This window comes from Oratosquilla oratoria, unplaced genomic scaffold (genome assembly GCF_046742065.1).
Source record: "Oratosquilla oratoria isolate Oo_2021 unplaced genomic scaffold, ASM4674206v1 SCAFFOLD50, whole genome shotgun sequence".
NCBI classification, from domain to species: domain Eukaryota; kingdom Metazoa; phylum Arthropoda; class Malacostraca; order Stomatopoda; family Squillidae; genus Oratosquilla; species Oratosquilla oratoria.
The window spans coordinates 662,121-675,000 of record NW_027467714.1 but is presented as its reverse complement, the minus strand read 5'-3'; the positions used below and the strand labels follow the sequence as shown (position 1 = coordinate 675,000).

The 12,880-nt window shown below is 40.5% G+C and overlaps 1 protein-coding gene across 14 annotated transcripts in view; it reads right to left on the bottom strand.

The window, feature by feature from the left end:
• The window catches only part of osp (myosin phosphatase Rho interacting protein outspread), a 600,580-nt gene that overhangs the window by 518,988 nt on the left and 68,712 nt on the right, over nucleotides 1–12,880 (bottom strand). For 5 of the 14 annotated variants that reach the window (XM_076182079.1, XM_076182084.1, XM_076182083.1 and 2 more), the window contains exons 4-5: nucleotides 11,382–11,783; nucleotides 10,385–11,017 (exon numbers count right to left, since the gene is read on the bottom strand). In XM_076182079.1, the coding sequence (XP_076038194.1) occupies nucleotides 10,385–11,017; nucleotides 11,382–11,783 (1,035 nt within the window). The remainder of the gene's footprint in view (nucleotides 1–10,384; nucleotides 11,018–11,381; nucleotides 11,784–12,880) is intronic. The other 9 variants (XM_076182088.1, XM_076182093.1, XM_076182080.1 and 6 more) reach the window with 9 other exon arrangements.

Genomic DNA, 12,880 nt, shown 5'->3' with positions numbered 1-12,880 from the left:
CAGTCCACCATCACTACCTCCCTTTTTCAGACACACTGCATAACACCTATCTAATCCAGGTGCCTCACCTGGTCTCATCATTTTAATAACTGCTTTCACCTTATCTTTTCTTATTTCTCCCTCATTTTCCTCATCCATCATTGTCATCTTCTTAGCACCTACCACTGCAACCACCATTCCCTCCCTCTCCTCCTCCATATTGAGCAACTCCCTAAAATACTCTGCCTATCTTCCTCTTACTGCCACCTCTTCCATTATCATCTCTCATCTGCACCTTTTACTTTTTCTTCTCTACTTGATTTACCTTCCCTTCCTCTCTTAATTTCCTTCCAAAACATCTTTTTATTATTTAAAAAAAATGTTGTCATATTGTTCCTCATTTTACATATTTTCTTCTTTTTACCTCCTTTAATGAAAATTGATTCTTTATTCTGGCGCATGTCAGGTTCCAAGGATATGATTATGGAGGTTTATCATATACCAAGGGCTTTTCAACCCTTACAAGGGAGGAAGCCAATCAAAAGGCAAAGGCCCACTCCCATCCATTTCACTCCTACCCACCACCTTTTCCTCCCTCTCATCTTAGCTCCTCACTGATGATCGGTCATCCCTGTATCCTGCCCACTGCCCTGAGTTGAAGCAATACAGCAAGACACAGCACATCCACACCAAGGCTACTTCATTTAATAAGCAACCTCCTCTCTCCATTCCCTCATGGAGAAAAAGAGAGGATGAGGAGAAATTCCTTCAAGGTGCATCAAAATATCATTCACACATAACCCCTCTCTAGCCCCCCATCTCCTACCTGCTCCTTTTCTTGCATCACAGAATCATCTGTACACAGCCATCCTCCAGTCACCCCTATCTCCTGCCTTTTCCCTTCCCTGCTCAAGAGACATTCCCATTCCCCTCTTGCTCAACTCCCTTTTCACACCATCCATCCATCTCATCCTTGGTTGTCACCTCAAGTTCACTCCATCCATCTCTGCCTTTCACATCTTTTCATTCATTCTTTCCATGAGTCCAAACCATCCAAATACTCTTCCATCAACCCTATCTCCCATCACTTTTCCACCCCTACACTCCTCATTTCTCACACTTTTCAACCTTGTAACCCTTACCATAGTTTTCAGACATTCTATATCAAACACATTCAAACTTTTCCTCTCTGCCTCTCTTAAATTACAAGTCTTTGCCCCATACAGAGCCATTGGAACAATCACCCCTTCACATAATCTCCTCTTTGCATCCATTCCCATAGCACTTTTATAATCCCCCAATGCATTCACTTCCTTCTCTTAGTCTAGGTAAATTATGGAGGAACATACATATACATATACCAACGGCTTTTTCCCCCTTACACGAGGGGTAGCCAAAGAGAAAAAAGCACAGAAACCACTCCCACCCATTTCATATTCCACTCCCCTCCACCCTCCCTCTCATCTTGGCACCTCCTGGATGACAGGTCATCCCTGCATCCTGTCCACTTACCTGGGTCAGAAGCAATGTCGCAAGACAGCACATCCACAGCAAGGCCACTTCATAAATTCGGTGACCCCCGCCCCCCTCTCCGTCCCCTCATGCAGAAAAGGAGAAGATGGGGAGAAATCCCTTTGGGCTATGTCAAATTTTTACTCATACATACTTCCTTGCCCCCCATCCCCACCCACCCACCCTCATGCATCACAGCATCATCTATACACAACCCTTCTCCATTCACCCCTATCTTCTGTCCTCCCTTGTCCTTCCTCAACAGACATTCCTCTCTTTTGTAATGCTCCTTTCACCCCATCCAGCCATCTCAATCTAGGATGCCCCCTCATATTCACTCCTTCCACCTCTGCCTTCCACACTTCTTTTACTAATCTTTCTTCACTCATTCTTTCCATGTGTCCAAACCATCCTAATACTCTTTCATCAACTCTATCTCCCAGCTCCCTTTCCACCCCTATTCTCCTCCTCACCTCCTCATTTCTCACACTATCTAGCCTAGTAATCCCTATTATATTTCTCAGACAGTTCATCTCGAACAATGACACCACAAGCATAGCTCCTCTTCCCGTAAAATACAACTAGGTAAATACATTCAAACTCCTTCTCTCTTCCTCTCATATGTTCCATGTTTCTACCCCATACAGTGCTATTTCCACAATCACTCCTTCATATAACCTCCTCTTAGCATCCATTCCCAGATGTATATTTCGCATTACACTCTTTAATCCACCAAGGCATTTACTCACTTCTCTCAATCTACATTCTACCTCTACCCCCCACTCTTCCCTTTCCTGCCACATTCGTACCCAAGTATCTAAAACTATCCACTTCCTCCACTCTCTCACCCTTGTACATCTGCTGTCACTCTCTCCCCTTGTACATCTCATCACCTTAATTTTGCCCACATTTATCTTCAGCTTCCTTCTTTTACACACCTTCTCAAACTCTGTCACTAACTTCCTCAATCCCCCCTCTGATCCTGCTACAAGCACAGTGTCATCAACATACAACAACTGGCTTATTTCTCATTTTTCTCAATTTTCTTTAACCTTCTCCAACCCCTGACCCACTCCCCTTGTATTCACCTCTCACACCACCCCATCCATGTATAGATTGAACAGCCAGGGCGACATAACACAACCCTGATGAAGTCCAACCTTTACCTCAAACTATTCACTCTCCATTTCTAATCCTAACGCAAGCTCTACTACTCTCATAAAAACTCTTGACTGCTCAACAGCTTTCCTCCTATCCAATATATCTGCAGTACCTTCCACAGTGCCTTCCTGTCTACCCTGTCGTAAGCCTTTTCCAGATCCATAAAAGCCCAAAAGACATCCTTATCTTTTCCTATAGCTTTCTCACCACAAAAATCTGATCTACGCAACCTCTACCTGTCCTAAAACCACTGTTCCTCACCAATTACTCCCTCTGTTCCTCTCCTAATCCCCTAAATCAAGACCCTCCCACTAGCCTTCCCAACTATATTCAACAAGCTTATCCCTCTGAAACTACTACACTCACACTCGTCCCCCTTTCCCTTGTAAAGCAGGACTATACAGGCACTCCTCCAGCACTCTACCCTCTCTTAAACAAACATTAACCTCACCAGCCAGTCCACCATAACTGTACCTCCTTTCTTCAGACATTCTGCATGGCATCCATCCAACCCAGGTGCCTTACCTGCTCTCATTTCATCCTTCCCTATTTCTCCTCTATTTTCTTCACTCGTCACTCTCATTTTCTTAGAGCTTCCCACTGCAACTACCTTTCCCTCTTTATTGTCCTTCACATTTAGCAACTCCCTAAAATACTCTGCCCATCTTCCTCTTATTGTCTTCTCTTCCATTATCATCTCTCCATCCTCACCTTTTACCTTTTCTTTTCTACTTGATTCACCTCCTCTTCCTTTTCTAATTTCTTTCCAAAACATATTTTCCCCCCTTTACAGGGGAGATAGAAAAAAAAGGCCTAAAAACCATTCCCACCCATTCCATCCCCAATACACTCCACTCCCCTCCACCCTCCCTCATATCTTGGCACCTCTTGGATAACGGATCAGAAAGCAGTGTCGCAAGACACAGTACATCCACAGCAAGGTTGCTTCATTAAATCGGTGACCCCCCTCTCCATCCCCTCATGCAGATAAGGAGGAGACAGGGAGAAATCCCTTCGGGCTGCATCAAATTTTTCTCACACATACTACCTCACCCCCAATCCCCCACCCAATCCACCTCATGCATCACATCATCCATACACAAGCATTCTCCATTTACCCCTGTCTTCTGTCATCTCCTGTCCTTCCACAACAGACATTCCCCTCTTCCCTAAAGCCCCTTTTACCCCATCCATCCATCTCATCCTAGGTTACCCGCTCATGTTCACTCCTTCCACATCTGCTTTCCATACCTCTTTTACTAGTCTTTCTTCACTCATTCTTTCCATGTGTCCAAACCATTCCAATACACTTTTATCCACAATATCTCCCAACTCCCTTACCACCCCTGTTCTCCTCCTCACTTCCTCATTCCTCACTCTATCCAGCCTAGTAACCTCTATCATACTTCTCAGACACCTCATCTCAATCACATTCAAACTCCTCTCTTATGTTCCATGTTTCTGCTCTATACAGTGCTGTCACCACAATCACTCCTTCATACCTCCTCTTAGCATCCATTCCCAAATGTCTATTTCTCATTACACTTTTTAATCCACCAAGGCATTTACTTGCTTCTCTCAATCTATATTCTACCTCCACCTCCACTCCTCCCTTTTTTGCCACATTTGCACCCAAGTATCTAAAACTATCCACTTCCTCCAGTCTCTCTTAATACTCACTTCCAGTTTGCTGCCACTCTCCCCCCTTGTACATCTCATTACCTTACTTTTACCCATATTTATCTTCAGCTTCCTTCTTTCACACACTCTCCTAAACTCTGTCACTTCCTCAATCCCTCCTCTGATCCTGCAACAAGCGCAGTGTCATCAGCAAACAACAACTGGATCACCTCCCACTTTTCTCCATTTTCTTTAACCATCTCCAATCCCTGACCCACTACCCTTGCATTTACCTCTTGCACTACCCCATCCATGTATAAGTTGAACAGCCAGGGCGACATAACACATCCCTGACGGGGTCCCATCTTTACCTCGAACCACTCACTATCTCCATTTCTAATTCTGACACACGCTCTACTACTCTCGTAAAAACTCTGGACAGCTCCCAGAAGCTTTCCTCCTATCTCATATATCTGCAAAACCTCTCACAGTGCCTTTCTGTCTACCCTGTCATAAGCCTTTTCCAGATCCATTAAAAGCCCAGAAAACATCCTTACCTTCTCCTATAGCTTTCTCACAATTAAGATTAAATTCAGGTCACAAATGACGGCTGAGAATATCTTATCCAAAACAGGGAAACTAGCAACAAGTGAACAATATAAAAAGGGAAATGAATAAAGAGGAAAGAGAGGAAGAAAAGCAGAAAAGACTTGAAGCTAAGACAAAAAACGAGAACAGAACGGAGTCGGAGAAAGAGAGATTCTATTGGAGAGTAGTGAATATGAAACTAAGGCAGTTCGACATACAAGAGAAAAACAAAAGGGAATCAGAGAACACAATGGAAGTGACAGAAAACTAAGAGTGTCTTACACAAATATAGATGGATTAATAACAGCATTGAATGAGCTGAATGATTATTTGAAAGAAAAAGAACCAGACATAATGGGAATTGTAGAAACAAAATTAAAAGGCCCACTACCACCCAACAGTGTAGGACATGATGCATATAATTATTGGATTAAAAACAGAGAGAAAAAGCAAGGGGGTGGAGTTATGTTCCTGACTAAGAAGGATATAAACGTGAAGGGTGTCATATATGGAAAGAATACAGTAGAGATGATTATGATAGAAGTGGAAGACAGAGATAAGAAGAGCAGAAAATTTGTGATAAATTATGTGCCTCCGAAAACAGCCTCATGGGAGGAGAGTGAACATAAAAATATGTTAGAGGACACAAAGATAACATTAAATAAAATAATGGAAGATGGAGGAAGAATAGTTATAATGGGCGACTTTAATTGCAAAGAAATCTGCTGGGAAGAAATGACAGTAAAGGGTGGAGACGGCTCATGGGGAAACGCTCTACTTGAGATGATTACTGACCATACAATGACACAATGGATACAGGAGAACACCAGGTATAGAAATGAAGAAGAACCATCGAGACTAGACTTAATAATTACATCTGAACCTAGAATAGTGGACAAGATTGAATATAAAACACCAATAAGTAAAAGTGACCACATATTGATTGAACTGGAACTTAATGAAGAAAAATATAGGAAAAGAAATGAGCAATATAGAAAAGGAAGAATGATGTATGAAAAAACAAACTTTGATAAAATAAGAGAATTCTTTCAACAAGAAAACTGGGAAGAAATATACAAAGAAGAAACAACAGTGGAAGAGAAATGGAATATTTTGACAAAAATTTACAAAAAAAGGAGTGGAAAAGTATGTCCCAAGACAAAAACAAGAAAAAGAATATGTAAAATGCTGGTACAACAAAAGTTGTAGGGAGCTAAAAGACAAAAGAGACAAAGCCTGGACCAGATGGAAAAAAGACAGACCTGAAAAATGGAAAATATACACCGGTTATAGATGTGAATATGTACAAACGTGCAGAGAGGAAAAGAGAAAATATGAAAAAGATATCATAGAAAAGTGTAAAGATCAACCAAAACTATTCTACAGATTTGTAAACAATAAACTGAAAAACAAACAAGATTTGGAGAAATTAAGATAAGAGGGAGTTGAATACACTGAGGAAATGGAAATGGCGGAAATTATGAACAAACATTTTAAATCAGTGTTTACAAGGGAGAACATACAACCTGAAGAGATTGAATGGAAAGAGAAAGTCCCCCCTATGGAAAAAATAGAAGTAACAAAGAATGAAATATTGACACACTTGAGTAATCTTGATGTCAGAAAATCGCATGGACCAGATGATATAGCAAACTGGATTCTGAAAGAATGCAGGAATGAACTGGCAGACAAAATACATAGTATACTAAACAGTTCCTTGAAAGAAGGAAAAGTTCCAAAAGATTGGAAAAAGCAAATATAGTGCCTATATATAAAGGAGGAAATAAAGAAGAACCTACAAACTATAGACCAGTCTCTCTAACAAGTACAATAGCAAAAATTTGTGAAAGAATTATCAAAAGTAGATGGGTAAAATATTTAGAAAAAAACAAAGTGTTAAATCCAAGGCAATTTGGATTCAGACAAGGACGATCATGCGTCACCAATTTAATATGTTTCTATTCAAGGCTAATAGATATAATACAAGAAAGAGATGGATGGGCGGACTGTGCATTTCTAGACCTAAAGAAAGCTTTTGACAAAGTACCACATAAGAAGTTGCTTAAGAAATTAGAAACTCAAGAAGGAATACAGGGAAAACTACTAAATTGGATGGAAGACTTTTTGCAAGAAAGAAAAATGAGAGTAAAGATAAGAAACCAGCACTCAAAATGGGATGAAATAATAAGCGGTGTTCCGCAGGGAACAGTACTGGCCCCAATAATGTTTGATATATATATTAATGATATGGATGAAGGAATAGAAAGCTATATGAGCTTCTTCGCAGATGATGCAAAACTACTGAAAAGAGTGGAAACTGAAGAAGATTGTGAATCACTACAGAGAGATCTAAATATAGTACAAGAATGGAGTAGGAAGTGGGAGATGGAGTTCAATACAAAAAAGTGTAGTATAATGGAATTTGGAAAAAGCAAAAAACAGAATAACAGGAGCATATAAATTGGGAGAAGAAGGAATAAAAAAAGTAGAAAATGAGAAGGACCTGGGAGTCATTGTTATGAATAATATGTCACCTGAGAAACATATAAATAAGATTTTTGGAGAAACTTATAATTTAATAAGAACAATCAAAGTTGCATTTACATACCTGGATGAAGAAATGGTGAAGAAAATCCTAATCACCCTCATAAGACCAAGATTGGAATATGCAGCAACGATATGGTCACCAAGTACAAAAAAATGTATAAAAAAACTTGAAAGAATACAAAGAGCAATTACAAAACTGGCACCAACGCTCTCAAAACTATCATATGAAGAGAGACTAGAAAAACTTGAACTACAGACACTAGAGCAAAGAAGAGAGAGAGGAGATTTGATAGCTATTTACAGAATCATGAAAGGCATAGAAATTACTGATAGAGAGAATCTGATAAAATGGGATAACAGAAATACAAGAGGACACGGAAAGAAAATAAAAAAAGACAGCTATAGAAGAGACTTGAAAAAGAACAGCTTTCCTCACAGAGTAATAGACAGTTGGAACAAGTTAGATGAGAAAGTGGGGTGTGCAAAAACAATACATGAATTTAAAAAGTTTAGATAAAATGAGATATGAAGACTGGACCCCACGAGCATAGCTCCCCTTCCCGTAAAATACAACTAGGTAAATACAAAAATCTGATCTATGCAACCTCAACCTGTCCTAAATCCACACTGTTCCTCACCAATTACTCCCCTGTTCCTCTCCTAATCCTCTCAATCAAGATCCTCCCATAAGCCTTCCCAACTACACTTAACAAGCTGATCTCTCTGAAACTATTACACTCCCACTTATTCCCTTTTCCCTTGCAAAATGGAACTATACAGGCACTCCTACAGCACTCTACCCTCTCTCCAACAAACATTAAATAACTTCACCAGCCAGTCCACCATCAATGTGCCTTTTTTTTTTAGACATTCTGCATGACATCCATCCAGACCAGGTGCCTTACCTGCTCTCACCTTAAGTACCTTCACTTCATCCTTCCTTATTTCTCCTCCATTTTCCTCACTCATCACAGTCATTTTCTTAGCACTTCCCACTGCAACTACCTTTCCTTCCCTATCCTCCTTCACATTTAGCAACTCACTAAAATATTCTGCCCCTCTTCCCCATACTGCCTTCTCTTCCATTATCATCTCTCCATCTGCACCTTTTACCTTTTCTTCTCTACTTGATTCGCCTCCTCTTCCTCTCATCATTTATTTCCAAAGCATCTTTTTATTACTTTCAAAATTTTGTCATACTCTTACCCCATTTCACATCTGCTCTCCTCTTCGCCTCCTTTATCTTATGCTTTAATTCTCTTATCTTTGTACCTCTCATATGACTACCTCACCCTATTTTGTAACCAATCTGTGAAAGCTTACTTCTTTTCTACAACCTTCTTTGTTTCCTCATCCCTCTACTCACTACCCTTCCTTCTATTTCCTCCCATCCTTCTTGTTCCACACACTATCTTTACACATTTTATGACTCCGTCCTTAAACCATCCCCATTCCTCCTCCACTCCCTCCCACTCCTCTCTCAGCTTCTTCTTGTACTCCTTTTTCCTTCTCATTTAAGCAGTTCACTCTAAGCACATTCTTACCTTTTGTCCTTTTCCTCTTTCTCCATCTATCCTTCACTCTCAACTTACCTTCCACCAAAACAGGATCTGATATTCCCCCACTCTCCTTAGAACATGTACATTCTTAACTCTTCCTATTATACTCCTATCTACCACTACATAGTCCATTAATGCTCTATCTACCACCCTTCCATCCACCAACCTCTTCCATGTGTACTTATGCTCGACTTTCTTCCAAAACACTGTATTTGCTATCATCAACTCTCTAGACACATCTCCACCATCAATTCTCCACTACGATTCTTTCCTGGAATTCCACATTTCCCAACCATTCCATCAATTGGTTAATTTCCTACCCTAGCATTAAGGTCTCCCAATACAACTACATTGACATTCCTCCCTAATCCCTCTATGCACTCATTTAAATCTATCCAAAAAGGCCTCCCTTTCTTCTACACTCTTCTCACTTCCAGGCCCATATGCACTTACAAAAACCCACATATCCTTTCCCTGTTTCACCTTCATCCACATCAACCTTGAGCAAACCTCCTTCCACTCCACTACATGTTTACCTATCTCTTCACTTACTAGTATAGCCACCCCTTCTCTCCCTCTCCCTCTCTTCACTCCTGAGAACCTCCCAACTACATTCCCAAACTCACACTCGTCCCTCCCTCTCAACTTAAGTTTCACTCAAAGCCAACACATCCATCTTTCTTCTCACAAACATACTACCTTTCTCTTCCCTTTTACTCTCATCTGTACCACATCCATGCACATTAAAGACCCAAACCTTAGGGTGCTGGTTGTAAAACTCCAAGACCGTCTTATTCCTTTACTTTTTTTTAGTAATGTCCCCTATGGGGCTACAGGGAGAAGGATGCCTGGTCCCAATCCCTGTAACGTTTTTCTTGCCTCTTACAATCCAAGTGGGAATACTTGGTGGCAACATTCTTTTCCCCCCACCACAGGGTAGGAAATTAAATTCAGAAAAATGGTACAGGACAGCAACAAGGAGTTGGGGGACAGCATAATGGAGGGACAGTAGCAGTATAATAAAAGTTTCATAATTCCTCTGAGCAGAGTCCTCCTCTATCACAGACAAAATTATGTTTGGCTCTGGTCCATATGGGTGCCCCATATAGACCCTAAAGTATCAACTACATGCTACTTTGCCATAACAACATGCAGCCAATACCCAAGACAAGGTATTGTAACTCATTAATGTTTCAATACTATACATGTATAGCTAAATTAATTAAAAACATTATCATATTTGATGTAAGCAGCAAAAGCATTGTTACCACTAATGTCTTCTCATTTTCAAGAAAGACTGTAATTTTCATGTACATGCCTTGGGGAGAAGTGATTTGGTTCAAACTACTAAAAAAAGATCACTCATTCTGTTGAGTCTGCTTCTTCCCTTAATCACCCCAGGGTTAACCAAAACACACCTCTGTCATTAGCTGGGCAGTGTATGACTGGAGCATGCAGGCCTGAGTCGTAACTTCTCAAGGATGAGCTTGAGGAAGAGGAGGAAGAGGCAAGACAGCCTAGATGTGTTAATTTGGATGATGAGGAGGAAGGAACTGAGGATGAAGAAGTGGGCATTGTCAAGTTAGTTGATGATGAAGGTAAGAGGGATGTTAGAGAAGAAGTCAATGTGATAGTTCTTCCAACATCACAGTTAGTGGGTATATATGTTGAGGCATAAGAATTTTGGTTAGAAAAGGCACTGGATGAGGGATCAGTGGAGTGCTTTAACAGTAAACAAGAACCTGAAGCCAATCCTCCAATCCCACCTCCTCCATCTCCAAATCCTCCTCCCCCTCCTCCTCCAGCACTGCTTCCACCGAGACCATGACTCAGGGGTGATCCAGGCGTAGAGACCGAGGTAGAAGTTGGTGTGGATGGGGTCATACTTGTAGTGTTAACAGATGGAAACATTGTTGACAGCTCCGACTTACTCCTGGCTTGAGTTAAACCTCGTGCTTCACGCTTAATCACCCGTCGTGTTCGAACCTTATGACTGAGTTTATCCTGTGTAGGTGGCGATTCTGAGGTGGGTGGATTATCAATATAATCTGCTGGTTATAATAAAAAAATAAATAAATACATTTTATTAGCACATGAAATTCAAGGTTACTGTTATAGTATATGTTCACCATTATCAAGCACATGACTTCAGATGCTACTTTCTATGAAGTGATATCAATATTTCCTCTAGGCTGTCTCAACACAAAACAAACATTTGTTCACTGGTGAAGGAAATTAATCACCTAATGAGATTTATGAAAATCTAAATAACTGAAGAACTAAATTTTCCAATCATGGAAAACTTACAAAAATTAACAAATACACCACATGAGTGCAACAATGCAAAACACCTATGCTCCAAATGAAACCATATCAAAACAAGAGGAAGTGCTACAAGGAAGGGAAATACAATACCTTCATTATAGAGTGGCGTATTTTCTTTTCGCTCCTGACGAAGTAGTCTGGAGCAAGGGGGAAGGGAAGTCAAAGGTGTCAAGTGGTACATGGGTGTTGGGGTGGATGAGGAAACTGAGGGTGGTGGCAGCCCTGAATCCTTGGTAGGGAACACATCTTCATCCATGTCTATGGATGCAGGAGGGATAGTTTTACAGCTAGCTGTTGTAACAGTGGTTGTGGCAGTAGGGGCTGCAGTAGTCAGGGTATTAACAGGGTTAGAAAGAGAAGCTGAAGTGGAAGAGGGGGAGATGCCAGCCAGGTCCCCACTAGAAGAGTGGTTGCCTCCAACACGTGGATCTGCATTGCAGCTATGAAATCTAACTCGTTGGTGGCCTACTGGAGTTTCAAAGGATGTGGGAGCTAGTGAGGGGAGGTTAATATGGCAAGTTGAAAGTGAGGCAAAGGTATTGGTGTGCATAGTCCATAATTACAATATGTCATGGATATGGGCATACCATTGTTTATAAGTGTACATGCAAATGGTTTGGGTTCGGTTAAAGGTTTAGTATTGATTGTTGGTGAATGAAGTGACAAGTAAATCATATTGGTGAAGTAGAATTTAATGTAAAGGTTATTTCAGTGTATATGAAGCAATACAGATGATAAAACAGAAGTGCCATGCACAGAAGCATATCAACATTGACCAGGTGAATTAAGATAAGAGAAAAAGTATTGGAAAAAATTCAAGATGACAGCATATACAAAATGGGTATAAATGATGGTAACAGGACATTGTACCAGTGGTGTACAAGGTGATAGTGAATCCAAGGGGAAATTACACCCATTATAGTAGAGGTTAACGGTGGTGGCAGGAAACGGTGACGGCGATGGCACAAGTAACAGCAGTGGCACAGGAGGGGATCAGCGGTGACAGCAACAACATGAGGACAGAAAGGGTCAAAACAAGCATACATCAGCTAGTGTTTCATAATTAAATTCTACATTAAATGAAATTTATACTTGCACATGAATGTACAGTATGTATTTACCAAATTTTTTGTATTTTACCTACCTAGTTGTATCTTACAGGAAGGGGAGCTATGCTTCTGGTGTCCTGTTTTTATATCTTACAGTGTCTAGTTTGCTCTTAAATTTGTGTATGGTTTTTGCACACACTATTCATTTGTCCAGTTTGTTCCAGATGTCCACCACTCTGTGTGGAAAACTTTTTTTTTTTTCAGATCTCTTCTATAACTATCCTTTTTGAGTTTCTTTCCATATCCTCTTGTGTTTCTCTTTTCCCAATTTAGTAAGTCCCCTCTATCAAGGACTTCCATGCTTTTCATGATTCTGTAGATAGTAGGTCACCTCTCTTCTATGTTTCAAAGTCAGTAACTTCAATTAAGCCAGTCTCTCCTCATATGACAGGTTGAAAGTGCTGGGGCCATTTTTTGTGACTGCTCTCTGGATTCTTTCAATTTTCTTTATATTCTTTTTGGTACTGGGTGACCATAGTG